The following is a 27,411-nucleotide window of genomic DNA, read 5'->3' as shown; positions in this document are numbered from 1 at the left end:
CCAGCTCCCGCAGGAGGGGCCTCACTTTCCTGCCCTTACCCCCCAACCCGGGGCCGTGTCCCCTCCCTCTCCACAGTCCTCCCCACAACTGGTATGTGTTCCTTCTGGTGACACTGAGCCCAGGGGTGGGTGTGCTCAGGTGTGCAAAACTGGTGATGTTTCTCTATTTTAGAAACTAAATAATTATATACACGAAATATATATTTATATATAAATTATATACATTTACATAAATATATAAGCCAAATATATAAGTATATTTTATAAACTAAATATATGGTTGCATAGCAATGCGAATATACTTAATAGCATAGAACTATACACTAAAATGGTTAAAGCAGTAAAACCAAACCAAACCAGACTAAATGTAACCCCTCTCCAAGGTCCCAGTCCCTGGAGCAGTAGGAAGGTCATTTGGGGGGCCCCTCCTCACCCCATCCTCTCTAACTGTGCAGAGGTCCTGGGTATTTGACGCTGTGATTCACATGGTCTCTGCTGAGATTCCCAGGCTGGAGCTCAATGTCCAGGAGCCTCCCTTCCCAAGCCCACCCTGACCCCTCTCCTAGGGCATCTTTAGGGAGTGTTTATGGGTCCCATCTGCCCATGCAAATGCAGATCCCCTTTTCATTTGGAAGGACTCTCTGGATGGCTTTGCCCCCTCTCCCCTCTCCTTAGCAAAATCCCCGCAAGAAGCTTAGGCCTTCAGAAGGCAGAGTCAGGAAGATGTCTGTGGCTGGCTCAGCCTTGGGCCTGAGATCCTCACCCCACGAGACAGGGAGAAAAAAGGCCCAGCCTTCTGCCTGAGACAGGAAATAGAAGACAGGAGGTAACTCAGCGAGCTAAGCCGGCACACCAACACCTGCCTCAGGCGGTCAGATCTCTAGGGGGCAGCAATCAAAAGGTATCTTTTCCTGCTTGTACAGACACACGCTAACACACAGACACACACTAACACACAGACACATAACCCATAATCAGAGACACACAGCATACAAGCAGAGACATGTATGCAGAAACAACAAGCTTAGCCACAGACACGGGCATGTACATGAAAATACACATCCATATGGGACACATGTGTCTAACACTCACTACACACATATTACATATCCAGGAAAACACACTTAAAGAGGTTCACAGGTCTCCATAATACACACACACACACACACACACGTGCCCGCCCAAAGGTAAACCTACCAACAGACTCAACAGCTGTCAGCAAATGTGTTTTGGACCAATGACCGAGGAAAGAAGTCAGAGAGAAAGACCCAGATCAGTTTTCTAGAGATTGGAAGAGTGTGTGTTATGTGGAGGAGAGGCTGGTGGGAGAGAGCCAGGTAGAAACAGGGAAGGAAGAGATCTTGACACCAAGGAATGAGTGTAATGATTATTTATATGGTTCCAACTACTCACCTAGCCCTCATTTACCCATCTGTTCATTTAATAGTTACTGAGCTGGGTTCTCTGCTGGACTTAGTAGGCAGAGAGCCTGGTCCCCAGCCCTGTCCTCGCAGGCATGAGCTGTGAGGGAGAGAGGCCTATCCGTGAGCAGCTGTAACAGAGATGGCAAGTGCTGTGATGGGGGATACACACTCTGGGCAGCAGTGGAAGGTAGGCAATGTCAGGGAAACTTGAACTGAATATTGAACAAGTAGGAGTTGGGGGGATGAAAGAGATGGGTGAGGAGGTCAACTTAGGCTAAAGGAACAGCATATAGGAATGTCTGATATTAGTTTTCTGTTGCTGTTTTAATAAATTATCGTACATTTAGTGGCTTCAAACAACACAGATTATTCTCTTACAGTCTGAAGGTCAGAGGTCTGAAATCAGTTTCACTGGGCTAACGTCAAGGTGTAGGCAGACTTGGTTCCTTTTGGAGGCTCTGAGAGGATAATCAATTTCCTTGCCCTTTCAGCTTCTAGTGGCCGCATGTGTTCTTTGGCTTGCGGATCCTTCCTACATCTTCCAGCCTCTGCTTCCATCATCCCATCACCTTCCCCTCTGACTCCGAGGACTCCTGCCTCGTTTCTATTAGGATGGCTGTGATTACATCCACAGCACCTGATAAGCCAGGATAATCTTCCCATTTTAAGAGCCTTAACTTAATCACAGTTGTAAAATCCTTTTACCATGTAAATTAACATTCCCAGGTTTGGGGAATTAGGATGTGACTTTATTTGGGGGCCATTATTCAGCCTACCACGGGGTGGGGGGGTATATTATCTCACAATTTTCAAAACATCCTCTAATGTAAATCTTGTTATCTGCAGATTGAAGAGGAATCTGAGGCTCGAGATTAGGTGATTTACCTTAAACCAAAAGAGATAGATAGATTGATAGATAGATAGATGATAGTCTTTTAAAACTGAAACAAGTTATATGCTTATTATTTTTAAATGATTTATAAGCCATATAAAAGAATACAGAGAAAAATGCAAAAAGTCACTCAAAAATCTCACCACGCAGAAATGGTCAGTATTAACATTTGTGTGCAAAAAGCATTGAGAGATTGAGAGAGAGAGGTAGAAATAGAGCCAGACAGATAGAAAAATGAATGAGACATACTACAGAAGCTATTTTCTTAACCAAAGTACAAAGTGTACTGTTACTTGAATTTAATAGAGGGGAAAGAAACTAAAGTGAAAATGAAGGAATAGCTGAACTTCAGCTAATATTCCTTCACCTCAAAAAAATATTCATTTTTTAAAAAAATATTCATTCTTAAAAGACCCCTCTCAAGAAAACGATTTCAGTTACGAGATTGGAGTAGGATTTTTACAATTATGTTTCAGTTTTATATGCATATTAATTGCTCGGAACTGTGAAAGAAAATGTGATTAGTACTTCTGCCCTCCTTCGCACTCCTTTTCTCCATTCCAGATTATATTGCCAGTGTTGTTTTTACTTTATCAGGCTTTATAATATTTACATTCTGTTCTGCAGCTAAAATTCCTAAGGTTGAATCTTCATCTAAATGGCGTTAAGTCTTTTTACCATGAATTTCCCTTCCTCAGCCCCTTATTTTGATTCATCTCTTGGCTGATTGGATTTTGTCATGGAGTAGTTTTTCCAGAAGGGCTCACGAGTTCTGTATCCCCAAATTCATGATTGAGATCAACCCCCTGGCTGGTTATGTTTTGGGGTGATACTTTTTTACCCTCAGAACTTTGTAGATTTTGATTCATTATCTTCGTTTGATGAATGTTATCTTGGAGAAATCTGAGATCAGACTGAATTTTCCCCCTGAGATGACTTGCCTTTTCTGCCTAGATTCCTAAAGTATTCTTATTTTATCCTCTAAGTTTGGTTACTAAATCAGTGTGTCTTAATGTCAGTGCTATTCCGTATCAATTCTTCTAGCATATGGTGTGCACTTCCAATCTGAATATTCAGTTCTTCCTTCATTTCAGGGAAAGCTTTCCTGTGTTTCATACCTTAATAACTTTTTCTGTTCCATTTTTGGAACCTCAACTTTAGGGCTGCTAACGGTTATGCTTATGGTAGCTTGTCTTCGTCCTATCTATTAACTTCGCTCTAATTGCTTTAATATCTTTACCTTTTCCCATCACATTTACTCGATATCTCAAGCCTTTCCTACACATTACTTTGGTGTCCAGTCGTATCCATTCTGTGTTTTGCTGTTCCTGGTTTATTTATTACATCTGTAATGGTATTGTTTTGGTCCTTTATTATTTTCCCTTAGTTCCGTGATCTCCCTTTTCATCTCATTCTGTTGTTTTATCTTGTCTTTGAGTTCTTGTTCTATTGATTTCATGCTATTATTAAGGCCTTTTATAACAGGAAGAACTTGCCAGAATCTGCTTTTATTCCTTTGGTTGTGTTTTCTTCTAGATTGGGCTCTTTATCTATTTTTGCATTCTCTCCTCCTTGTTCCTTTCCTTCCCTCCCTCCCTCCCTTCCTTCTTTCCTTCCTTCCCACCTACATTGTGGCTGTGGTCTCTGTGCCTAGAGGCCATGCCCTTTCCTTCCCTCTTACATCTGCCATGGCTCACATTTAGCACACCTCTCCTTGCTCCGGAGTTGAGCCCCTTCCCATCTTGTCTGGACCAGTTTATCTTCCCCTGGGAGCTACGGTTTAAAAGTTGACTGTTGCTTTCACACCCACCCGCCCCATTTCTGCAGCCTGAGGGTGGCTTGGCTGGGGCTGCCTGCTGACCTTGATGGGGCCTGAGCGCTGCCTCTCCTCTGAGGCCCTGTTAGACATGCTGCTCCAGCTGGCGGGTGGGGCACATCCCATCCTGTGGGCTTTGGCTTGCCGCCCTAACCTCAGCCCAGCACCCTGGAAGATGCCGAGCCAAGGCAGCTCTTCCTGCCTCTCCCGAGGTCTCGTGGAGGAACATAGGGGCTTCAATTTACAAAGGGTTTTTTCCCCCAGATTTTTCCTAAGGTTACCTACTCACTCAACAGTCCACATCTCTCAGATTACAGTATATTAGTGAGAAATCTTGGTGTCCTGTTGACTTGCCTTTTCTCAATGCTACTTTTGGGCATGGGGTTAGGAGACACACCACTCACTCATTGCACCAGAATCTTCTGTTATTTTCCTTGGCTATCACATTTTAAGGTTTATAAAAGGAATTTCCAGGCTTCCCTGGTGGCGCAGTGGTTGGGAGTCCGCTGCCAACGCAGGCGACACAGGTTCGAATCCTGGTCCGGGAAGATCCCACATGCCGTGGAGATACTAAGCCCGTGCGCCACAACTACTGAGCCCGCGCACCACAACTACTGAAGCCCGCGCGCCTAGAGCCCGTGTTCCGCGTCGGGAGAAGCCACCGCCGTGAGGGGCAGGCGCACCGCAGCGAAGAGTTGCCCCCGCTCGCTGCAACTAGAGAAGGCCTGCGTGCAGCAACGAAGACCTAACGCAGTCAAAAATAAATAAATGAAATAAATACATTAAAAAAAAATTTCCTTGTTTGGTTGGACTTGAGCTCATAACAGCATTTTTGTTTTGGTTTGTTTTGGCTTTTGTTCAGTTTGTTAGTGGATGGGTAGGATGGAGTAGAGTGATTCTGTGACTGTGGTGCCACTTTGCCGTCCTGTCTCCGAGATTCCCAGACTTGCTCTGTCCATACCTCCTCCCTCAGAGCCCTCCTCTGGGCAAGATCCTAGCAGCACTGCCCCCATCACTTTCAGGTCCCAGAGGTGAGACAGGGGCCCGCCGGACTAGGCCTCAGCACACAGTGGGTGCCCAGCCCACGGTAAAGCGGGAATGAGCAGGGAGTGTCTCATGCGGGCAGCATCAGAGGGACCTCAAATGCTTCACAGGAGCACATCGGGCAGGGAACAGCATGAACCAGGGCATGGTGATAGGAGAGCTAGAAACAGTGATCGGGGATCGGGGTAGGGTGGGGTGAGGGTGAGGTGTCCAGCTGAAGGAGTGCCAGCTGAAGGGAGCAGAAGGAGAGAAGCTGGAGAGGAGGGCAGGCAGGGCCTAGGCGTGCAGACTGGCCTGGGGGCTGCCCCTGTGTGTGACCAAAGCCCTTAGTGTCTGGACTCTCGGGGATACTCTGGTGGGCAGGGGCGGTTACAGGTAGGGGAAGCCTGGTCCTACCTCTCCTCCCCATCTCAGCCCCTGCCAGGGAAACTTCTCTGACTGAGCCACTCCCATGGCCTCCCTGTCCTGGTGTCCCAAGAGGCTCCTGCTCTCTCCGCCACAGCCACAGGCAAGGCCTCCACCCAGCCACACTGGGCACACACTGACACATCACAGACATGCCCCCTGCTCACCCAGTCACACAAAAGCGTAACTGCACGGCCGTGCACCATCACACAAACTTGCCCGCGATGGCGCAGTGACACACGCTATCGCCAGCACACTTTGCACACAGCCCCGCACTGTCTGGCTCCCTCTGGGGCCTTTGGCTCTGATTCTCCTGAGAGCTTGCCCTGCCCCCTGGTGGCCACTCCCCAAGCCACTGACCTTCTGGAAGGACCCAAACGGTCCATCCCCTCCAGGGCCTGGTTCCTGTGCAGAGAAGCTTCTAGCCTTAACAACCTCTCCCCTCAGACTGGTGCCGTCTGACAAGCCGTCTCGGACCCACTTGCTCCCAGGTAGGCCTCTCCTATCAGGCGAGCACTGTTAGGTGAGGCCTTCTCAAACAGGCTGACCAACTCTCTCAGTCTCCTGGGGCTGAGGGGTATTCGGTGCTAAAACTGGGCAAGTCCCAGGCAAACTATGACGAGTTGGTGAGCCTATTCTGGGACCTGTCTGCCTCCAGAGTAGCTTCTCCTGAGACTGGACCCTTCAGATGCTCTCTGGATCAGCTTAGCCCCTCAGACTGGCCCCCCCAAACACGATCTCTTCAGCAGTGTGTCCCGCACCAGTCTCCCCTCAAACTAACCCTGTCACGCAGGCCTTCTCAGACCCGCTCAACTTCAGGTTAGCCTTCCCCATCATAGTGGCTTTGTCAGATAAAGCCCCTTCCAGCCTCTCTCCTCAGACTGGCTCCATCCAACTCCTCTCCTCAGACCTCCTTCCCCTCCACCCTCCTCTGAGGAGAGGAGAGGGGTGTGAGGACTACACTCCAGCCCTTCTTGCCCCCAGGTCTTTAGCCTTACATCCACAGACAGGTGCTACCACCTGAAGGTCCTTTCTCTACCTGTCCACATCCAGTAGCTCTGGCCTGTGGGCACAGTGAACACGTGGGCCCCAAGACATAGAGACACACAGGTGCAGGACACGGGGCTGGGTTTGCAGCCAAGCATTCCATTCTCACCATGTGACAATGAACTTTCTCAGAGTCCCAGCCTAGGGAGGTAAGTGAGCTCACCGGCTCTGGAGGGTTCTCAAAGCCAGAGGCTGCACAGAGGTATTCCTGCCTGCTGTCTCCCGACCACCTTCCCTCTCCTGGCCGGCTACTGGGAGGCAGATGTGGGATGCATGTACTGACAGCTGCCTGCCCGGGAGACTGAAGGGCAGGCAGGCGGCCGAGAGGGGGCAGCAGAAGCCAGGACAGCCCCCGGCTCAGGCCAGAGAGGCACAGCAGTCACAGGCTGGGGTCCGGACCAGGGCAGGAACACACAGAGGGAGGCAGAGAGGGAAGGACTGCCAGACTCAGGGAAGAGGAACAGAGACACAGAGCTGGTGATGGAGATACACACACAGAGAGACTCTGAGATGGAGATAGACCCCGAGAGACTGAGGGAGGAAGGCAGAAAAAGAGAAGACTGAGAAATAGGAAGGAGGGACAGAGGCAAAGACAGGGATGGTGACAGAGAAAGAGACGGCTAGAGAGACAAAGAGGGCAGCAGAGACAGGAGACATAGAGAGAGAGAGATGGGAGAGGGACATGCAGAGAGAAACACAAGGACAGGGACCAGGACAAAGACATGTTCAGCGATAGGCATGGGACGGAGACAGAGACAGGAATGGGTTCAGAGAGAAGAGGATGGGGCAGAGACAAGTTAGTTTATAGGAATGGGGCACAGAGGAGGGTTCCCATCGCCAGTGCCCCTTGAAGGAGGAAGGAGAACTGTAGTGAGCTGAAAGGCTGGGCTGCTGTCCACCTTGTCTCCCCCTGCAGTGCCCCCAACCCCCAACAGCAGTGTTTCCATTCTCCAGGTTCTGCTCTAGCTCCAAGAACTGATGCCTATAGTTGTCCCCAGCTCCCCAGAACCGCGATGAGCTATAACGGATGTGGAAGGGACAGCAGGCAGAGGCGGCAGCAGACAGCAGCCAAGACCCTCCAAGGCGAGCAGCCCCTGTGAGCTCGAGGGCCAGGACCCCCAAGGAGGGATGACCACCTCCGGGCTGAGGTCCAGTCTGGTCAGAGACAATGACACTGCCCCTTCGGCCACCTCAGGGCTTAGGATGGGGCTGGGTCTCTCCCTTGGGGTTGGGGGCAGGGAGACGGCCCAGTCCTCCTCTCCATCGGCCTCTGAGGCTCCAGCAATCCCCCTCCCCTCCGTCTCCTCCCCAGGCCCCACGTAATTGCTTTCCCATGTTGCTAATGATGCCCAAGCCCTGGGTGGGCGGCGGGTGGGTCAGGGCTGACCAGGGCTCTCAAGGCAGGAAGGCAGCACAGGCCAGAGACTCCCTAATTCAGCCCTCCTACCGCAAGGACGGGGAAGGGGGAGGTTCAGACCCACCCCGGGAATACAATGTCCTTCGTGAGAGTTGGGGACCCCCTACTCCCCCACCCCTGCTGGACCTGGAGTGCAGGTTTCAGGCCCGAGCCACACCTCAGAGACCAGACAGACGGAACTGGGGGTCCAGGACACAGAGACAGGTCCATAGCCACTTCTCAGGATGTCCATCCTGGTAGCCTCTTCCTGTGGATGAGCAGTGCGCTCCCACAGCTGGGGCTAGGCTATTCGGCTTGAAACACCACAGGCCTCTCTACCCCGACACCGGCCTTTGCTTTCCATGGCATCTCCCGCCTGGAACACCCGTCTCGTCCTCTAGTGCCCGACCTGGAGGAGAGCCAGCCACCTTCGCTCTCAGCCCCTCACCCGCCCGGAGTCCTGTCCAGGCCTGACTCATGAGTACTCCTGGAACTGTGACCCCTCCTCCCAGGGCATCATCCCAGGCTGGCAGCGAGACCAGCAAAGGAATGCTCATTTCCTGACCCTGGTCTGAGGAGGAGGGTTTGAACCGGGGTGCACGTGTGACTTGGGGGCAGCAGCTCAGTGGTGGTGCGCTGCTCCGTGCCTGCCTGGGTGGTGAGGGCTTGGTTGTGCATGGACCAGTGTGTTCTGGCTTCGACTCCACTTCTCTTTTTGCTCCAGCCGCCTGGAGCGTGGCCAAGCCCGGCTCCCAGGTTGGGGCTGTGGCCTAACCCTTTGCCCCCACCCCCAGGCCAGAGGTGCCTGCCAACTTGGCCCCAGCCCCGGGTATTCTCAGCCAAGGAGCTGCAGGGAGGCGGCTCCGACAAGGGGGGCTGGACCTGAGGCAGCCAGGGGCCTCTCCTCTGAGGGGAAATCAAAGGGATCCTGGAGTCCCGGTTTGGGGACCGGAAGGGTGTGGGCAGAGGGTGTGGCGCTGGCCCAAAGACTGAGTACCCTGTAAAGCCGAAGCCCGCTCCCCTCCCACTCACACTGAGTCCTCACTGCAATCTAACCCTGGGGTAAACCTCGTACTCCGTGCTTCCCGTCCTGAAGCACGAGGCCAATGCCTGGTCACGTGCCAAGTGGCCTCCTTCGGGCAACCTCCCTGCCTGCCCAGGCTACTCTGCGCTCTGCACTCTCGGCCCTGGCTGAGCTCCAGGCCTGACCTGCTGGAACCCCGGCCTGTGTCTCCTGAATGGCAGGGATGACAACCCCTCCACCCCGAGGATGAAACCCGGCCTCCTCCCCTTCTTGCACCTCTGCCCCGTGGGTACAGCCAGGCCTGGGCACCCGTGGAAGGCAGCTCCAGAGATGACCCCTGACAGACCTTGGCCCTGCCAGGATTCAGTAGCCTCCGGGGATGACTGGATGCCCCCGGCGTGGGACCTGCCTCACTGGGGCCCCTCGTTCCCCAAAACTCTGCCCATGGCCTCCAGGGAGCTCTACCCTCCAAAGAGGCGGGAAGCCCCGTCCATGGACACACCTGCCTGAGAGCTGAGCTGCCTCTCCCCACCTGTCTGGAGAGGGCTGTCTCTCTCCAACTCTAACTGCTTCCCTCCTCCAGGCCTCGAAGGGGAGAGGTCCTTGGACAAGGGCTACCCTCCCAAAGTGGGTCCGGTCCAAGGACTCATGAAATGGTGACGTTTAATGAGAACCCCCCACCCCCGTATATACATCTGTAAAAAATTCAAATACAGCAAGTTACCACTGAGTCAGACTACAGGGGACTGACAGGGCATTAAATACTGCGGGGCAGGAGCAGGAAAAGGGGAGGGTCGTACAAAACAGGGGTGGAGGCGGGGCACTGAAAAGTGTGGGTGCCGGGGGAAGGGGATGGCCGGGCCCCCCCAGCGCCAGGAGCTTATAATCTGATGGTGGCAACAGAGACCCTGGAACAGACAGGAGGCTGGGACAGGAGGCGAGACTGTGATGTGAGGGGCTCCCCTCAGGCCCCCCAAGGGTTCCTGGGAGTCGCTGGCGTTGGAGGGCCCAGCCCCAGGGCTTAGGACGGAGGTGTGGGTGCTCTTTGGTGGGTGGGTTAGCTGCATGGCCCCCTGCCCTGAGTGGGGAGGGGGGCCGGCGTGGTGTGGCGGGGCTGGGGGGCGGCAGGCCCGGGCCTGCCGGGGTCTCTACAAATTGTGTCTCGAGAGAATGCCGAGGGTCCTCCTGCCCGTGTGCAAAATAGAAACCAGGGTCTTCGGGCTCAGCTCCGGCCTCCTGCTCCTCTGCAGGTGCGCTGGCATGTCCTCACGGGATGCCGGGCTCTGGGGGGACAGGGCAGGAGGCTGTGAGGGAAGAGGGTGGGGTCGGGGTCCCCTCGGGCTCCCCTCCACCACCCAGCCTCGCTCCACTTACCAGATCAGGAGACTGCCGGCAGCGGCGGCAGCGGCAGCCAGGGCCAGGGTGACAAGGACACTGATGAAGAAGGGCGCCGAGGGTCCTCCGCCGCTGCCCAGCTCCCCGGGGTCACAGATCTTCGTGGTAGGCGGGGGTGCCAGGGAGCTGGTGGTGCTGGCCGTGGTCTCTGGGGAACACGGGGGAAACTCAGAGATGGGCCGGGCCGGGGCTGGAGTCCCACCTCCATCTGGGGTCCACAGGCACACTGCTCCTGCTTCTTGTGTCAGACCAGGGCTGCCTCTCCTGTCAGACAGCCCCTGCCTCACCCATCAGGCAGGTCTTTGCTTCCCCAAGGCACCCGGAAGACCCCTCCATGCAGAGGCCCCTACCGAGAATGTGCAGACAGCAAGGACGAGTAACAGCAGGGGCTGGACAGACCGACGGGAGTGTGCCAGCCACACAGACTGTGGAGACCCCTGGGGCAGATGCTCCAAGCCCCAGGAGGAGAAGGAGGGAGGCCAGGGGGCGGGCTCACCGGGGGCCTGGGCCTCGGTGGTGAGGTGTCGTGGCTCCTCAGTCCAGGGTGTGGCGTGGGCGGCCACACTCCAGTCACTCCACGTCCCAATCTCATTGTCCTTGGCGGCCACCTGGATGATGTACTCCTTTCCAGCGTAGGCATCCGTGATGGTGTGCGCTGTGCCATCCGACAGCTCCACCTGCAGCCAAATCGCGGGGTGGGAGTGTATCGGGACGGCGGACCCTGGGGGTCACGAGAGTGAGGCACCCCCAGAAGAAGTGAGAACACTTGTGGGGAGAGAGGAGTGAAAACACCCCTGGAGGGAATGAGGACTTCCCTGGGGGGAGGACACTGAGAATATCCCTGGGAGAGTGAAGACTTCTCCGGGAGGAGACACCCCCCCCCCACCTCCCTCCGCCCACCAACAGGGAGCAAAGACAGTCCTGGGGGAGGAGATCTTTAAGGAGATGAGAAATGCCCCGAGGGGAGAGTGAGGAGGACTTTGCTCAGTGTCTTCACTCTGCTGTCACCCCAGCTCTCTCACTAGCCCCAGCCCAGTCCCGACTTCAGTTCCAGCCGGAGGCGACAAGAGGAATGGGGTGAGAGAGGCGTAATGCTGTGTTGCACTCCATCAAGGAGCTGTTTAAAGGGAAGGTTACAAACGCAGGCATGGCGCTAGGCTGTCCGAGTCCAAAGTTTAGCTCCATCCCCTACTAACTAGGTGACTGAGTTACCTAAATTCCACATGCCCTGCGGTCCTCATCTGTAAAACGGCGTTAATGATCGCTCTCACAGGGTTGTAATGAGGACTCAGGCACATGGTGAGCACCAGAGAGACTTCAGCCAGTTCTGTCGTTACCACGGCTTCCAGCTCAGAGCCTGGGCTCCCAGATGCCCGGTGCACCCACCAGCCTGGCCCCGGTGGGGTTTCCCCCTCAGGGTGGCCTCACTTACAGTCATCGCCCTGCCTGAGGTGGAAAAGGGGTGGGGGGCAGCTCCTGGGGCGGCAGGACAGCAGGACAGCTGCTCCATTTCCTCCTGGAGGCATGGCCACCCCACCCCTGCCCTGGCCAGCCCCATCCTGAGGGTCTCCCCCCACCCTCCAGGCTGGCCTGCCTGTCCGGCACCCCTCCCAGGCCCAGGCTGGGCTCTGGTTCATCTCAGCGGCACCCGCTGCCTCATTAAGGCGCCTCGTAAACAGGGGCAGCCGGCAGGGGTGGAGGGGGCAGCTGGCAGGGGTGGAGGAGGCCCCCCCCCCCCCCCCGCCCCGGCCGCTCTGAGCCACATCTGGCTTCAGGGCATTTTTGGTCCCTGTTACACTCTTTCCCCAAGAAAACCAGGGTCTGGGCTACCTGACCTGACAGTCTGTGAGCCCATGTGCGTGTGTGTATGTGGATTCACGTGTGGGCAGCTGGGTCCAAGTGGGGCGGGAAAGCCTCCCAATTCCTCCAGGGTTTGTGAGCCTGAGATAGGAGGTACTGGTAAAGGCCAGAGTCGGTATGAGAGCCATTTTGGGCCCAGATCTGGGCTCAGTTAAGTCCTACTCCCAGCCCTGGAAGATCGGTGGGCCCCAGAGACCCCCCTCTCCTGGAGTTGGGGCCCAGTTCCACCTCTGGTCTCCCAGGCCCCTTCTGCTCTGCAAAGACCCCCTCTGGCTAAGTAGCCCTAGCTCATTCCGCTCCTTCTCCCTCTTCCCAGGATTTGACCCTCGGGCCTCCTCCTTTGATTCTGTCCCCCGGATCTCCACATCTGTCTTGCCCCAAAGGGAGAGGGCCATGGGGAGCAGATCAAATTACCACCTCATTGGTGGGCTTACGGTGGGCAACCAACCATACCTCTAGGAATGTGGCCTAGAAGCGCAGTGCCCTCCTGGAAGCCACATCTCCTAGGCCTGGGCCCTTCTTGTTAGGTTGTCACTGATCCCTTAATCCACCCCCTTAGGAGAATGGCTCCACAACTGTCAGGAATTCCCTAGTTGCTGGCATCCGCCTTTCCTAGGAGTCCTCCATCAGTCTGTGGCAGCAGTCATCAAACATGCCCTCCCAGCCTTCCTGCTGAGTGAGGCCCAGAGCAGAAGATGCAGGGAACCCATGCTGGGTCCCAGTACTCACCTCCCCTTTGTCCATGCTGAGACAGCCCCTGCCAGACCTCACGGTGCCCATTCTTGTGTAATTCCTGACCTGTATCTCTCACATACTCCTGAAAATCCAAGTGATGTTTTTCTCTGCTCTCACCTCCACTGCCCCTCCCAATCATATACCTGCCTCTCTCCAAGCTTAAGGACTGGGGAGAGTCCACTCTGTTCAGAGCAAAACTCAAGTTCAAAAGAGCCATAAATCTAGCCAACCACAATACCAATGTGACATGGAGCAGGGATAACTTGTGCCACAGGCCACTCATGTTCTTGCCACAGAGCCCACATATTTTGCTCTGCCCGCGTCAGCGTTGGGGTCAGCTCTGCCCACGGTGCAGGCCAGTGGGTGGCCTTGGCATGTTAGTCACACGCGTGTAGGGAGCATGGTTCCTGCTGGGGGCCACGTGTGTGCGTGCATGTTCCCGTGTGTGTGTGGTAGGCAGTGTGCCAGGTCCACTGCAAGGCGTGTGCACTGCGACGCGCAGGGCTGCTGCCTGTAGCTAGTTAGCAGGAGAGGGGGGCTTGTGAAACTAGACCCTGGTTATTAGCAATGCATTAGTCGCGGGCAGCTGGCCAGGCGGGAGGGACTCCGGACTCTGTCAGGGAACATATGAGCATGTAAGCGGCCTTTGTGGGAGCCAGGCCTGCAACCAGGACAGGCGCCCTGGAATCGAATTACGCGCTTTAAAGGCCAGCTGGGAGAGGCGCAGGAGATGAGGTTGGAACCAGGTGGATGCGGTGGGGGCACAGGTTGACCCTGGGTGCCAGCCTGGGTTGCCCCAGGGCGCACCTTCCCAGCCCCAGACCTAGCCCACAGACCTCACGGGCCTCATAGCACCCACAGCCCTATGGGCCCAGGGCCCTCAAGGAGAGAGAAACTCAAGTCTGCCCCAAACCCCAGGCTGCTCCCCAGAGCTCGCTCTCGTAGCTTGATCAACATCCCAGACCACAGCCTGACCCCATACTGCCCCCCGTCCACTGCTTTGCTCCCGGTCCAGACCACCTTCTGACCCATAACTTTAAGCTGACCTCTAAGGTGGACTTGACTTTGGGGGGCCATGACACTAATCACGGCCTGAGCTCACACCCTGGACTGAGCTTGACTCTACTGCCTGATTCTGACCCCATGAGCCCATCTGTGAGTCCTTGAGGACAGGGGCTATCATGACCCTTGGGTCTAGCACAGGCTCAGAGCCTGGCCCAGAGTGTAAGAGGGAGATGTCTGATCAGGGCTGAAGCCAGAGGTAAGAAAAGGGAAACACTGCCTGCCATCTGCCTCCCAGCATTTCTCTCTACTACCATGCGGAGCCACAACGACAGATGCGTTCCTGTTGCCCTAATGGGGGTCACCAGCAACCCCTAAGGACCTTAGATCAGGACACCTCCCTCAGCTCCATCCATCCTTCCAGGCCCACCTGGTCCCTTCTTCCCCCCGGAAAGCCTCTCTGACTGCCCTCAGGCTTCACGTTGGAACAGCTGGCAGCAGGGATACAGGGGCCTCCCACAACGTGTGGCTCTGATTCAGGCTCTCGGGATCTGGGCAGGGTACTCACATGCTGCCACTGGTCCAGGATGAGGGGTCGATAGCGCAGAAAGAACTTGAGAGGAAAGGACTCGGGGTCAGGCCAGGTCGAGGGGGTCTGCCATGTCACCTCTAGCCGGCGAGGGTTGCTGGGCACTGGCCGGGCTACCACGTTTTCTGGAGGGTCAGGCTTCACTGTTGAGGAAACACAGCTTCAGTACCACACTGATCTCTTGGAACAGCCCCATTTCGTCAACCCCAGCCGCCATGTCAACCAATGCACATCGATAATCATCGCTCTTCTCTGTTGTCAATTTTGGCAAACCACCGTTAACAACCATCTCATTACTTCCACCTTTCACATCCTTGTCATCACCAATGACGGTCACTACAGTCACTGTCACCAGCTCATGATATCAACGTCATAAATTTCATCCCATCATCAACCCCGTCCTCGTGATGACCAGCATCCCAATTACTAAGCCTATGTCATGCCCTACCACTACCCTCATCATCACCTGGATCACTCCAGCCTGGACCAGCATCATATACTTCCCCAAGCCTGGCTTTTCACCTCAACTTTTCCAGTTCCAAACTGAGACACGGCCTCGCTTGGAAGAGGCTGGGTTTGAAGCTGCTTTGTGGGTCAAAGGTAAAAGACAGTCCACAGGTGTTGCAGATCTGGGTTGGAAGTGAGCTGAGAATCTGATGAGAGCATCTAAGGGCCCAGCTCCCATAGCAAGAGACTGGCTGGGGATCCAGCCATGCTGGGGGGAGCAGGCGGAGGCACAGGGTCTGGCTGGGATGGGGCAGGGGCGGGCAGAGGGTCTGGCTGGGATGGGGGTGGGGGGAGGGCGGTATCTGTCCCAGTCCTGTCTCCTGTTCTGACACCTCATTCATCACAGGCCGTAAGGAAGCCATTAGCGTGGGGTGGTGGGGGGGGTGGAGGCTGCAGCTGCACAAGGGTCTGGCCCAGCCTGCCCTCCTCCCCCTCCTGCATGCTCTGGGAGCCAGAGAGACGATGGGAAGAGCCGCTGGAGAGGTCTCTTGGCCCCGGCAGGTGAAGAACATCCACTCAGGTGTTCACGGGCATATGCATGCCACGCATATGTGTACACATTATACGTTCCACATATACCTGGGCACACAATGTGGACACCCCCACCAATGCTCATATACACGTTGGCAAACATCCACTTACTCCCACTGGAGTACGCAGCAGGGTCCCGCCCCCTCCCCACGCACCAATGGTGAACTCATCGAAGGTGATAGCTGTGGCGTTGTGGCCCAGAGCGTTGCTGACACTTATCGAGACCTTGTACTTGACGGTGGAGAACAGGTGCATGTAGCGGATGTGGCAGCGGTTCTTGAGGGCCGGGTCCTTCTCACAGACCATAATCTTGGAGCCATGCCTGGGGAGGGATGAAGCCCAGGCACCGTTACCAACATCAAGGTCGGGTAGGGCAGAGGCTGGGGGAAGGTCAAGCCCAAGGCTGGGCTAGGGTCTGGACTGAGGGCATGGTGGGGGGCCGGGGGAGAGGTCAGAGGTCAGGGTTGGAACCAGGTCACAGGTGCATCTACTCACAGCACAGTCACATTGAAGGTGTTGGGGATGTAGGTGGGAGTGGGCAGGTGCCAGCTGCAGTAGAAGCCCTTGGGGTAAGTGTTGGAGCGGCAGCTGAGTACGGGCTCCCGCGGCGGCACTGGGGGTGAGGACAGCACGGTCAGGACACTCTTGGAGCCCCCAGTCCCCTGCGTTAGTGTGGGGACAGGTGGGCCCCAGAACCCCAGCTCTCCCCCTTCAACCCATCAGCAATGCCAGAGGTGGCGGGGGGAGGGTGCTGTCAGCGAGGGTCTGAGGCTTCCCAGGCCACAGAGAGCCAGATGTTTAATTAAAGGAAAACAAGGGCTGTATGGAGAGAGCCCCCCCACCTGCTCAATGGAGGCGGGAACGTGGGGAGCAGGGGGCTGCAGGCCTCAGCTCATCGATCACAGGATGGAGGTGATGTCTGGGGGAATCGGCCCCAGCCCCAAATCTCCTGCCACACTGCGTCCATTTCCAGAGGAAGATTGTGCAACAGAGGCCAAGGGGGGTTCTTGACCGGGTCCTCTGGTTGGTGGGGTGATCAGGGTGCACTCCCTGGAGAAGAGACATCCCAGGCTTCCCCTCGGGAGAGAATGAGAAACACGAGGACAGGCCTGGTGGCTCCACATGAACGACAGCACTGGGCGGCAGTTCATATGCACACGTCACATATGTGTCTGTGTGTGACGAGAATGAGTGACGTGTGATGGAATGTGGGTACGTATGTAGGAACGTCTATGTGTATGGCTCTCAGAGCACATGTCTATGTGTGACTGCGTGTGTGTGCAGAGAGGAAGCTGCTGTTCCCTTGGTGTGTACCTCACCCTAGCCCCAGCCCCCAGCTTCTCCATCACAGACCCCTAAGGAAGCCCTTTAGGAAACTTCCTTGGTGATGCAGTGGTTAAGAATCCACCTGCCAATGCAGGCGACACGGGTTTGAGCCCTGGTCCGGGAAGATCGCACATGCCGTGGAGCAACTAAGCCCGTGCGCCACAACTACTGAGCCTGCGCTCTAGAACCTGCGAGCCACAACTACTGAGCCTGCACTCTAGAACCTGCGAGCCACAACTACCGAGCCCGTGTGCCACAAATACTGAAGCCCATGACCCTAGAGCCGGTGCTCCGCAACAAGAGCAGCCACTGCAGTGAGAAGCCCGCGCACTGCAACGAAGAGTAGCCCCCACTCACCACAACTAGAGAAAGCCCGAGCGCAGCAACGAAGACCCAACGCAGCCAAATATAAATAAATACATAAATTTATGTTAAAAAAGAAAAAAGCAGCCCTTTATATGGTCAGCACCTGCCTTTACTCTGGGGAATGCGGAGGGCCAGAGAGGTATGGGAACCTACCTGTGGTCACACAGCAAGCCAGAGCTGGTACTAAACACCAGGACAGGGATACCCACCAACACGACCACACACACATACTTGGGAAGTCCTCCCTGCTGTCTAACCACTCTTTTTGCTGCTGTGAGCACTTAGACCAGCTGTCCCACCCTCGGGCATTCGGTAAGGCATGAGGACAGCCGGCTCAGGTTCCTGGAAGGAGGCAGCTTCTGTGATCTGACCCAGGCAAGGCATGTCCGTCCACGGCTCCAGGGACACTGACACCTCCCTCCTGTGCCCCCCCACCCCGCCCTCTGCCTGACAGGTGGACAGGAAATGGGAGGGGGGCAGCTCAATAAGCCAGGGACGGTGAGGGGGAGTGCATGTCCACGCTTGCTGAGTGGCCGTGGTGATACTTGGGAGCCGTGGGCTTCCATCCACAGTGTGCACGGGATTGTGAATGGCTGTGTGTGACTGCATGTACATGTCCAGTATATGTGAAGTATGTATGTATTGGGGCCGAACCCCCAAGGCCCGATCTGGCTTTGCAGCAGGAGAGATGAAGGCGTCAGAGAGGCATGAGAGGAGCTTGTATGTGGCAGGTGGTGTGGGCTACGCTGTGGGCAGAGGTGGCTCCAGCCCCTGGCCTGCAGGGGAGAGCTGGAGGCCAGCTGAGCCTGCACGAGGGGCAGCCTGCTTTCTGCCTGCTGCCGCCTGCCTCCCCCAGGGAGCCTTCCTGGCCCCACGTCCATCTTGTGTCTCTTCCATGTTCATTCTGCGCGCCTCACGTACTCCGTGCCTATCTGCCCAGGGACACAGAGGCATGGTGTGTGTGTGGGGGGGGGGTGGCCAAGGACACAGGAAGCGCCTCGTGGGGGCCTGTGGGCCAGGCCGGAGTTGGCAGCCACCCCAGGAGGAAAGGACATTCCGAGGTTGGCTGAGAAGCCTCCACTGCCCCCTCCTACCACCACCCTCCCTTACCCCCAGCTTCAAAGGAGAAGGGCACTGGGCGGGGGGCGGGGGGGGGCACTGAAGCCTGCAGAGTCAGCTCCCTGCCACCTGGGACTCTTCGGAGGGCAGAGCGGGCCATGGCACTGGACTCGCAGGCCCCCGCCCCCGCCCAGCCTCCCCATTGGCTGGTTTCCTCCATTTCCCTCTGACCGTCCTCTCCCCTCGGACCAGTCTCCCCTCAGACATCCCCCCGCAAACCAGTTCCCCTCTCTGACTGGGCAGGTCAAGGGGGTTGGGGGGGAGGGCAGGCAGGGCTTTGTCTGTCATCTGGCTACTCTTCCCTGGCCCTGGGCCCTGAGTAGGGAAGGGCTTGGGTTTCCTGACAGGGACCAGGTTTCTCAGAGGGAAAAGGAGGAAAGAAAAACAAAGAAAAGGAAGAAAAGGAGTGACTTGCTGCAGCTGGAGCCCAGCTGAGCAGCCGGGTGGGCGGAGGTGGGGGTGCTGAGAAAGACCAAGTGTGAGGCTGTGGGACAGTATGCAGTGAGGAGGCCTGCTGGGAGCGCGCTGCAAGTCAGGGGAGAAGCTGTTTGTAAGAGACTCCCATTGTGAGGCTGTGTGCGTAACTCCGAGAGGCTTCCTGTGTGTAACTGGGACTCGGCAGCAGTGTCACTGCGATTGGCTGTGCGTGGCCGGGTGACTACATTTGTGTGGGGCTCGGGGTGAGGCTGTGTGACTTAGGGATTGTCTACACGTGTGAGGCTGTGCGGCTGAGGTCCTCCGTGCAAATGCGTGTAAATGCGCTGTTGTGTGTGAAACAGTGACAGCAGGACTACAAACCTGAGACACTGCGTATGAGACGGAACTTAAGTCTGAATGCATTTTTCGAATTGTGGGTGTGGGAAGGTGCCCAGAATTCCAAGTGTGTGCACACGTATGAGCTGAACACCGCGTGAGAGCGTGTTAGAGGCTGTGTGTGAGCAAAAGCCCATACGCATACGTGTCATGATATCACATACAGGCATGCTCCTGGATGCCCAGACTTCCTGAGTTGCCCCCACGGGGGCTCCTGAGATGCCCAAGTGACAGCATCAGCCCGTGGCAGGGCGTCCCTGAGTCCCACGCGGGGCTGTGTGCGTGTGCATGCGTGCGTGTACCCCCGCTGGCCCAGGATTTGTTTGTTTTCCTAACTGGCTTGTTTTTCCATGTCCAGCCCACCAAACCGCATGTTTTTCCTCTCATCTCGCCAGCCCGCCTGGGCTGGAGCCCCCGGCATGCACGAGGCCTGCCCGCCGGCTCAGAGAGGAGGGGGGGCAGGCTGCCCACACCCCTGGCCAGGCCAGATCAGGCCAGGCGGGGCGGGGTGACCCTTCCAGCTCCAGCCCTGCCCGGGCCGCACCCACACTCCTCCTCCTGCCTGGCATTCAAGGCCCACGGCCTGTGCTAACCTTATCTCGTGACATCCCTCGAGGCACCCCAACTTCTGGACTCCTAAATGCCCGCCTTCTACCCGTCTTTTCTCCCCAATTTCTTCTTCAACCACAGGCTGCTCTCTCCTTCCCCACCAAACAGAGCTGAGGAGGAAGCGATGCCGAACCAGGGGTTCGGGAGTTCCTGTCCTGACCCATCAAATACAAATATTTTAAAACTGGACAAAGAACTGTCTATTTAAAATTAGTCACTTAATCTCTGATTTATTTCAGCTTAAAATCAGAATGACATGGAATTAGCAGTGTCTAAGGAAACAAAAGGATGCTACTAAAAGGAACCTTGTGATCCTGTTTCCTAATGTGGGGGATCCTTTCATCACCCCGGGTAGGGGCCTCCTTGCTGGTTGTGACCATCTGCCTGAGGGCAGGAAGGTGGGTCAGGAGGAAGCAGTTCAGGGATCAGCCTGATTAAGGGGACTTCCAACGGAATATTTTTATGATCAGGTTCCCTTGGAAATAGAGACATGAAAATCTTATATGTTTAGGATAAATACTGAACAATTTTTAGTTTGAATGGCCCACAAATCAGGGGTAGCTCTGTCCTGTTCTCTGAGCACTGGCGAGAAGGATAATTTGATATTGAGTGTTGCCAAACCCAGTCTCTTGTTACTAATATAAAGTGACTGAAACAATCATGGTTAATGTCCCCTGTTCCTCTGACCAACTCTTTAGAAGGAAACAAGGCAATGAGAGATAAGTATCTGTAACTAATGCTACAGCCAACTCACGGCCAGCTCTCCTCTGACAGGCAGGGCCTGGGAAGTGGTCAACACTATATATAAAAGGTCTGGGGCTTCCCTGGTGGCGCAGTGGTTGAGAATCTGCCTGCCGATGCAAAGGACATGGGTTTGAGCCCTGGTCTGGGAAGATCCCACATGCCGCGGAGCAATTAGGCCCGTGAGCCTCAACTACTGAGCCTGTGCGTCTGGAGCCTGTGCTCCGCAACTAAGAGAGGCCGCCATAGTGAGAGGCCCGTGCACCGCAATGAAGAGTGGCCCCTGCTTGCTGCGAAGACCCAACACAGCCAAAATAAATAAATTAATTAATTAATTTTAAAAAAACTTATTAAAAAAAAGGTCTGGGCTCTGGTCACAAAGGGCAGCTGTGGGTATGGCCGCAGGCATTACATCTAGACCCAATCCCCTTCCAATGACCTCTCAAAGAAAATCGAGTCATCAGGAATGGGGGCCCAGAGCCACCAAGGCCCAGCCATCACATCCAGCCTTGTCCACCCTGAGGACTTCTGGAACTCGAACTGAGAAGACAAGGGTATGGGTGACTTGTACCAAGTTGGCCTCATACTCCTTGCATGCCACTCAATACATGGCCTTTTCCCCATGTAAGGGCCCAGGGCTAGGCTGCGTGGTCCACTTCTAAAGTACCCTGTGGTGGGCCAGGGAGGACTCTGGTGGGCTGATCCTGCATATCTCAAGCTGGCCGACAGGGGTCACTCCACCCTCGGTTTGCAACTAAGGCGTTTCGTGATGACTGCCATCTCTCCAGTTTAAACACATAAAAAAGCTTTTCTGTGGGGAAAGGAACATCCCTACCAAAACATACCCGTACCTCTCCTCTAGCCCCACTGACGGGTCAGTGTTGTGGCGGACCCCGAGCAACACTTCAGCCTAACATTTCCCACGGTTGTCCACACCAGTCTCCTGATAGTGGGGAAAGGGCCTGCTCCCAGGTCCCTCAAGCATCTCCTCCCCTCAGTAGCTCCCAGGAGTAAAGAAACCATCTTCAGACAGTGGGGTGCATCACCCAAGTGGGATGAGGCCGGAGAAGCTTGAATCCTTGGCTCAAGAAGAGAAGAAACTATTTTCAGAGTATTTACTCTGTCAGTTGGTGCCTCTGGCTGAGCTCCAGAGGCCTGCCCAGACAACCACCAGCAACACTGATAACCTCACCATCCCGATTCTGCAAACGCCTCTTTGGAATCACACTCACCTGCTCTTCCTTCTACCTTCCTGCCGGCTCCTTGTGATCTTTCATCTCTTTTTGTGGCTCGTTTCTTCCATCAACCCCTTTTACAGTGATGGTCTTCAGGGCTGGGTTCTGGGTCCTCTTCTCTCCTTACCCCACAATCTCACCCTTGGCCATCTCACCCCCTCCCAAAGAGTTAATGCTGACAACCCCCCCCCAAATTCCCATCTCCAGCACAGGCCTCTCCCCGAGTCCCAGACCCTTAGATTCACTGGCTACCAGCCATCAACTCCCGGCTGTCCCCCAGGGACCACAACCCAACATGTCTATAGCAGATGGTGGTTCTGATCCCTCACCCGTACCCACTGACCGCTTCTGCAGTTATTTGCCTCAGAGCTTTCTTTGGCCACCAAAACCTGCATTGCCTGTCAGGGCATCAGGCCAAAAGTGCTGGGGAATTAAAGCAGCCCCACCCTGACCCCTTAGTGTATGAGCATCTGAGGCCCCGCACTCCCTAGGCAGGAGAACTCTGAGGCACACATTCTGCCTCGGCTCCCAGGGCTCCCCCAGCGGGTTAAGCGCCAGTTGCCCAGAAGCAGTGGCTAGATAACTCCCCCTTTACTGGCTAGCTTAACTTCCTTTTCTATCACTTTCCCGTTCCCTTGTGATGTTTCTGTCACCTGCCAAATAGACCACCTGTATGCAAATTCTCACCTGATTCTAGGGAAACCAAAACTGAGACACCGTGTAAACAGAACACGCCATCTTCTCCTCCAGCTGACCCTTCCACCTTGTCTCTGTTGCAGCGATTGGTACCACCAGCCGTCTTGACTCTTCCCCCTTTCTATTCTCCTGTCCTCCCTACCTCCAATCCATCACCGACTCCTGGAGGTCCAATCACCCCCTCTCAACTTCCCCAACTCTATGCCCCGGTCCTAGGTCCCCCTCATCTCTCCCGCATCCCAGCAACAGCCTCCTTCCTGGCCCTGCCTTTGCCCATCCACCTGCCTCCCCTCAGCACAGAGAGAGGGACCTTTTAACAACATGACTCTGATCATGTCACTCCCCAGCTTCTAGGGTCATGATCTGCCCCGTCCCCTCCTTCAGCAACTTTCCGCCATTTATACCAACCCAAGTGGCCTTTTCATGCCCTCCCAGCCTCTGAAACCTATGGTCACACTCAGCTCTGCCAGAAAGAACTTTTTCAGTGTATCTTCCAAATCTTCCAAGTCTCCATGTGCTTCACATTCCAGGAAGCCTTCCTTCTTCCCTGGAGCTTCCCAGAGTGCCACACCTCTACCTGCATAACCGTATACCCCATTTTTTTCCCTAAGGTCCTCAGGGCCAGACCCTGTGAGAGGACACAGTGGAGTGAGGCCACTCCAGCTCGGAGCTGTGACTCTAGGATTCTTCCCTACCAGGCCCTAGGTGGGCCATGCCTGCCAGCCCTCCTGTGCCCATCTTGTCATAGGGAACAGGATTTTAGGATCTCAAAGATCTCTAGTGGGGGTGGATACAAGTGCAAAATGCCAGGGGTCCGCACTCGGGGTGAGACTGGGCTCAGAGGTCAGAAGAGCAGGCTCAAATAGGATGAGAGGGCAAGGGTCAGGGCCTCCACCACTACCACCAGGAAGGGGCTTTGAACCGGGCCAAGGGTCCGGGCCTCGTGGACAACGCCCTTGAGTGAAGTGGGAGGTCAAATGAGGGGTGCTGGGAGTAACACTTACAGCCCACATTTAGGAGGACTTGGTGGCGCAGGTGCCAGGAGTCGCGGTGGAAGCAGGCGTAGAGGCCGCTGTGGCCCAGTTCCAGGCCACGGAGCACGAGCTGAGAGCCGTTGAGCAGGTCAGGGGCCAGGTCTGTCCCATTCACCCGCCACGTCACAGCTGCATCCCAGTTCGCCGTCCCACACGGCAGAGTCACGTCTGAGCCCAGGCGTTCGTACTGCACGTGGGGTGTCTCTGTGGGGGCCCGGGAGGGCACAAGGCAAAAGCCACAGGTCACAGCCCCGCCCAGCACCCCCAGGCAAACGTGCATGGATGAGAGCCCGTGAATGTGCGAAAGTGAGGAGTCCAGGCCGAGACGCTATGAGTCTCACGATGTGAGTGTCCTGGGGAGATGAGGGGTATGCAAAATTCCTGTGCGGCCGTACAAGGGTACAGGCATGCGAGTGCCTCCAAATTCGTACATGTGTGTGCACGTCTGGGGACTGTGTGTGTGTGTGTGTGTGTGTATGTGTAGAGAGTTTGTGTAGCATGCTGGGAGAGAAGACCCAGTTCACCTCCAGTCCCCAGGTCCTTTTAAAAGTTTTTCTGACCCCCACGACCCCAACGTCTTGCTACCAACAGGCCCAGCTCCAGTCACTGACATCTGCTACCCAGGCAAGCTGGGGCTGAGGGGCCCCTCTCCCGAACTCCTCCCTCTGTCTCTTCCCATCTCTTCATCTTCCCCATCCTCGTCATTCTGTCCTGCCTCTCTCCCTCTCCCTGACTCTGAGTCCCTGGCAAGTCCCCCGCTCCCAACCATACAGGGCTGGGGCAGCAGCAGGAGAAGGGAGAATGGGCAGGGTCCTGGACAGGAGCCCTAGGGAACTCCTAGCAGCTGTCAACATCATCATGAGACAGGAACTGCTTGGGGTGTGGGTCAGGGAGTGCTGGGACTGAGGGAGCTCTCTGACCATTCCTCTCTTGCCCCCAGGAGGGGCCTGTCAGAGGCAAAAGCAAACCCCAGCCCTGGCCTCGGCAACCCAGGCGTGATGGACAGAGCCCAGGAGACTGGAGTGGAAGGGCCGGAGGGAGCACCTGTCGCGAGGCAGCGCTAGGTGGGGGGGGGCGAGTGGGACAGAGGAAGTCTAAGGCACCGATTCTACAGACAGCCCCAGAGAAGCGGGCACCGGGAGATGCGAATCTACCCTCCTCATCCTGCCCCCCAAGCCTGGAAGGACAGATGCTTCCCTGGTCCCAGCCAGATCTGTGGAGTGAGGGTGGGAGGGGCAGAGCGAGGGGGAGGGGGGCGGGGTGGTGGTGGCAGCGGTATCCCTCCTTAACACTCCTTCACATTTCCCCTCCAGAGAGCCACCCTGCCTAGCTGGGGGATTTTCAGAGGCAATTCCTGTTAACGAGCCAATTAAGTTGGGCCAGTGGCCTCTTAATTAGACTTGTTAACACCACCAGGACCGCAGGGGGTAGGGATACCCCACCCCACCCCGCCCCCAGCCCCATGCCACCGCCCCCTTCCCTCCTTTATAGACCCCTCCCCAGTTCTGCTTTTCTCTCTGCTGAAACATCTGTCCCTGTTTGCTGCCTCGGTCACCCTCCCTGGGCCGGGGATCTCTCTGTATCTCCAGCTCTCTCCCCCGCTGCCTGTCTCTGTCTCACCCCTCTCTGAGCCTCTCTGTCCCTGTCAAAGGAGAGGGAAGCAGGAAACCCAGCCAGCCCTGACCACTCGTCTGTGGGGCCTGGGACCAGCCGAACAGAGGATGAACAGGCGGAAGGGTGGTGGCCGGGGGGCCTTGGAGGCCACAGCTGTGAGGCTGGACCAGAGACTGACTGGGGGCCTCCCTCTGCCCAGAGGCCTAGTGTCCACGGCTCAAGCCATAGAGCCCCCCCCAGTCCACCAGCCCTAGCCACGGAGCCCCCCTCCAGCCTCCCTTCCAAAAACCTGGAGCTTCCAGGAAACACGCCAAGCCCCTCTCTCTGCACACACACCACCCGCCCCCCCCACCCCCGCCCCAGCAGAGAGACTGCATCCAGCGGCCTGAGGAGGAGGCTGAAAACTGACCATCGTGGAGGGGGCGTGGCCATCACAGTCCCAGCAGCAACACATCGACACTGACCAACAGCAGCTCAGAACTAACACGGCCCCAGTATGGGCCTTTAATACTGGGGGGCAGGTACAAGCCGCAAGATGAGGAAACCAACCCAACAGCACAACGAATGTAATGGCAGTGGGGTAACACGTGGGGAACCCTGTCTGCCTCACAAAGGAAACGGAAACACAACCTGACAACAGTGACAAACCAACCATGTAAGGGCAGGGCAGGAATGAAAAAGTGACAACACAATGACAGGTGACAGCTACAGGCCACAACGCAGAGGCAGAGGGGGTAATGTGACATGACAATCACACAGTGTCACAACTGCTACAATTAACACAGCAACAGCAATACACACAGCCATGCAACAGCTCCAAAGATGGCAGTGATTTAATCCTTTGTCTCTGGACAGCTTTCCTCCCACCCCGTGGGTGCCCCTACTGATGTGCTGTCCATTTCAGAAATTAAATCAAGCAGCAGGGGGAGGATGGGGTTCTTGGCCCTGACGCGGTGACAAATGCTCCAAAGGAATCAGCTGTGAAAAGGTTGTTAGAAGCCAGGATAAGAGACAGAGACAGGATGAGGTCATGGACATCGAAAACACACAGGGATAGAGCTGACAGCTCCCTCACACCTGTGCACATGGGCTCACATGGGGACCACATACCGGAAACAGTCCCCCCAGGCGTCCTAAGCAACTTCACATCACCACACACAGGATGAAGACAGTCACCACAAAGAAGAAAAAGCACACCCAAGACAACCATCCACAAGGTCACAGCTACGCAGGGACACTGTCCCACTTCAGGGACAGTAACATCCGATAAAAGGTCACATGCATGCACAGGAAGGGCACTGTCACCCAGAGGCACAGTTACACATGGGGACATGGTCTCACACACAGAGAGACAGTTTCACAGGGACACGAAGAGACAGAAACAAAGAGAAACTAACAAACTATCACACATGGGGTACAGTCTAAACCACAAGGACAAAACCCCACAAAGGCCACGGTCACACATCAACTATGTCACACACAGGGCACAGCCCACAAGGATATAACTACACAGAGAAACACACCCGAACAGGGACATAGTCTCGCTCACACAAGAACACAGTCTAACGCACAAGGACAGTCTCACACTCTCAGAGATGCAGCCTATGCCCACACACAGGGCAGGGGCGAGGCCAACGGGAAAGACCACTGGCGGGCCTAGGCTGGTCCGGTCAGCACAGGAGCCCCAGGCAGGCCGACTGCAGGTGGGGGTCGATGGGCTGGCCTGGTGGTCCCTTCAGTCCCTGCCCACTGCGGAGCAGCCGTGGGGCAGGCCAGGCTCTCTCTGGGCCTCAGTGCTGGGCTCATGAGGAAGAGGCCACAGGAGCCTCGACCTACTGCCCTCCTTGAACCCACAGCCTTGAGGGTCATGGAGCTCAGCCATTAGGGTCTGCTCTGTGCCTGGGCCCCAGAGATGCCCCCACCTTCTCTGCCTCTACCTGAGCTAACTGAGGTGGGGGGCAGGACACAACCAAGGTGGGAGCTCCCTACACTTGGAGCCTCCCTCGTTCAAGGAGTTTCGAGGTCAGACCTCGTACTGACGTGGCTGTCTGAGGTGCTGCCTCAGATGCAGAAGGGCTAGTGGTAAAGTTTCCCAGCAGGGGTGCAGCTCCTTGCCCCGTGGAGTGTGAGGACTCAGCACTCACTGGACAGGTGGTAGGGGAAGGGCAGGAGGCTGCCAGTGGCGCAGCCT

At 55.9% G+C, this 27,411-nt stretch overlaps 1 protein-coding gene across 1 annotated transcript in view; it reads right to left on the bottom strand.

Annotated features, from left to right (window-relative positions):
• Window positions 1–9,694: 9,694 nt before the first annotated feature.
• CNTFR (ciliary neurotrophic factor receptor) overlaps window positions 9,695–27,411 on the bottom strand; it is a 38,361-nt gene continuing 20,644 nt past the window's right edge. Inside the window, exons 4-10 of the mRNA XM_065879180.1 lie at window positions 23,577–23,810; window positions 16,163–16,280; window positions 15,823–15,989; window positions 14,609–14,772; window positions 10,940–11,120; window positions 10,423–10,591; window positions 9,695–10,331 (exon numbers count right to left, since the gene is read on the bottom strand). Coding sequence (XP_065735252.1) covers window position 10,331; window positions 10,423–10,591; window positions 10,940–11,120; window positions 14,609–14,772; window positions 15,823–15,989; window positions 16,163–16,280; window positions 23,577–23,810 — 1,034 coding nt within the window. The 3' untranslated portion in view covers window positions 9,695–10,330. The remainder of the gene's footprint in view (window positions 10,332–10,422; window positions 10,592–10,939; window positions 11,121–14,608; window positions 14,773–15,822; window positions 15,990–16,162; window positions 16,281–23,576; window positions 23,811–27,411) is intronic.

This window comes from Phocoena phocoena, chromosome 6 (genome assembly GCF_963924675.1).
Source record: "Phocoena phocoena chromosome 6, mPhoPho1.1, whole genome shotgun sequence".
Classification (NCBI taxonomy): domain Eukaryota; kingdom Metazoa; phylum Chordata; class Mammalia; order Artiodactyla; family Phocoenidae; genus Phocoena; species Phocoena phocoena.
The sequence above is the reverse complement of the archived record's forward strand: the minus strand, read 5'-3'. Positions and strand labels throughout refer to the sequence as shown.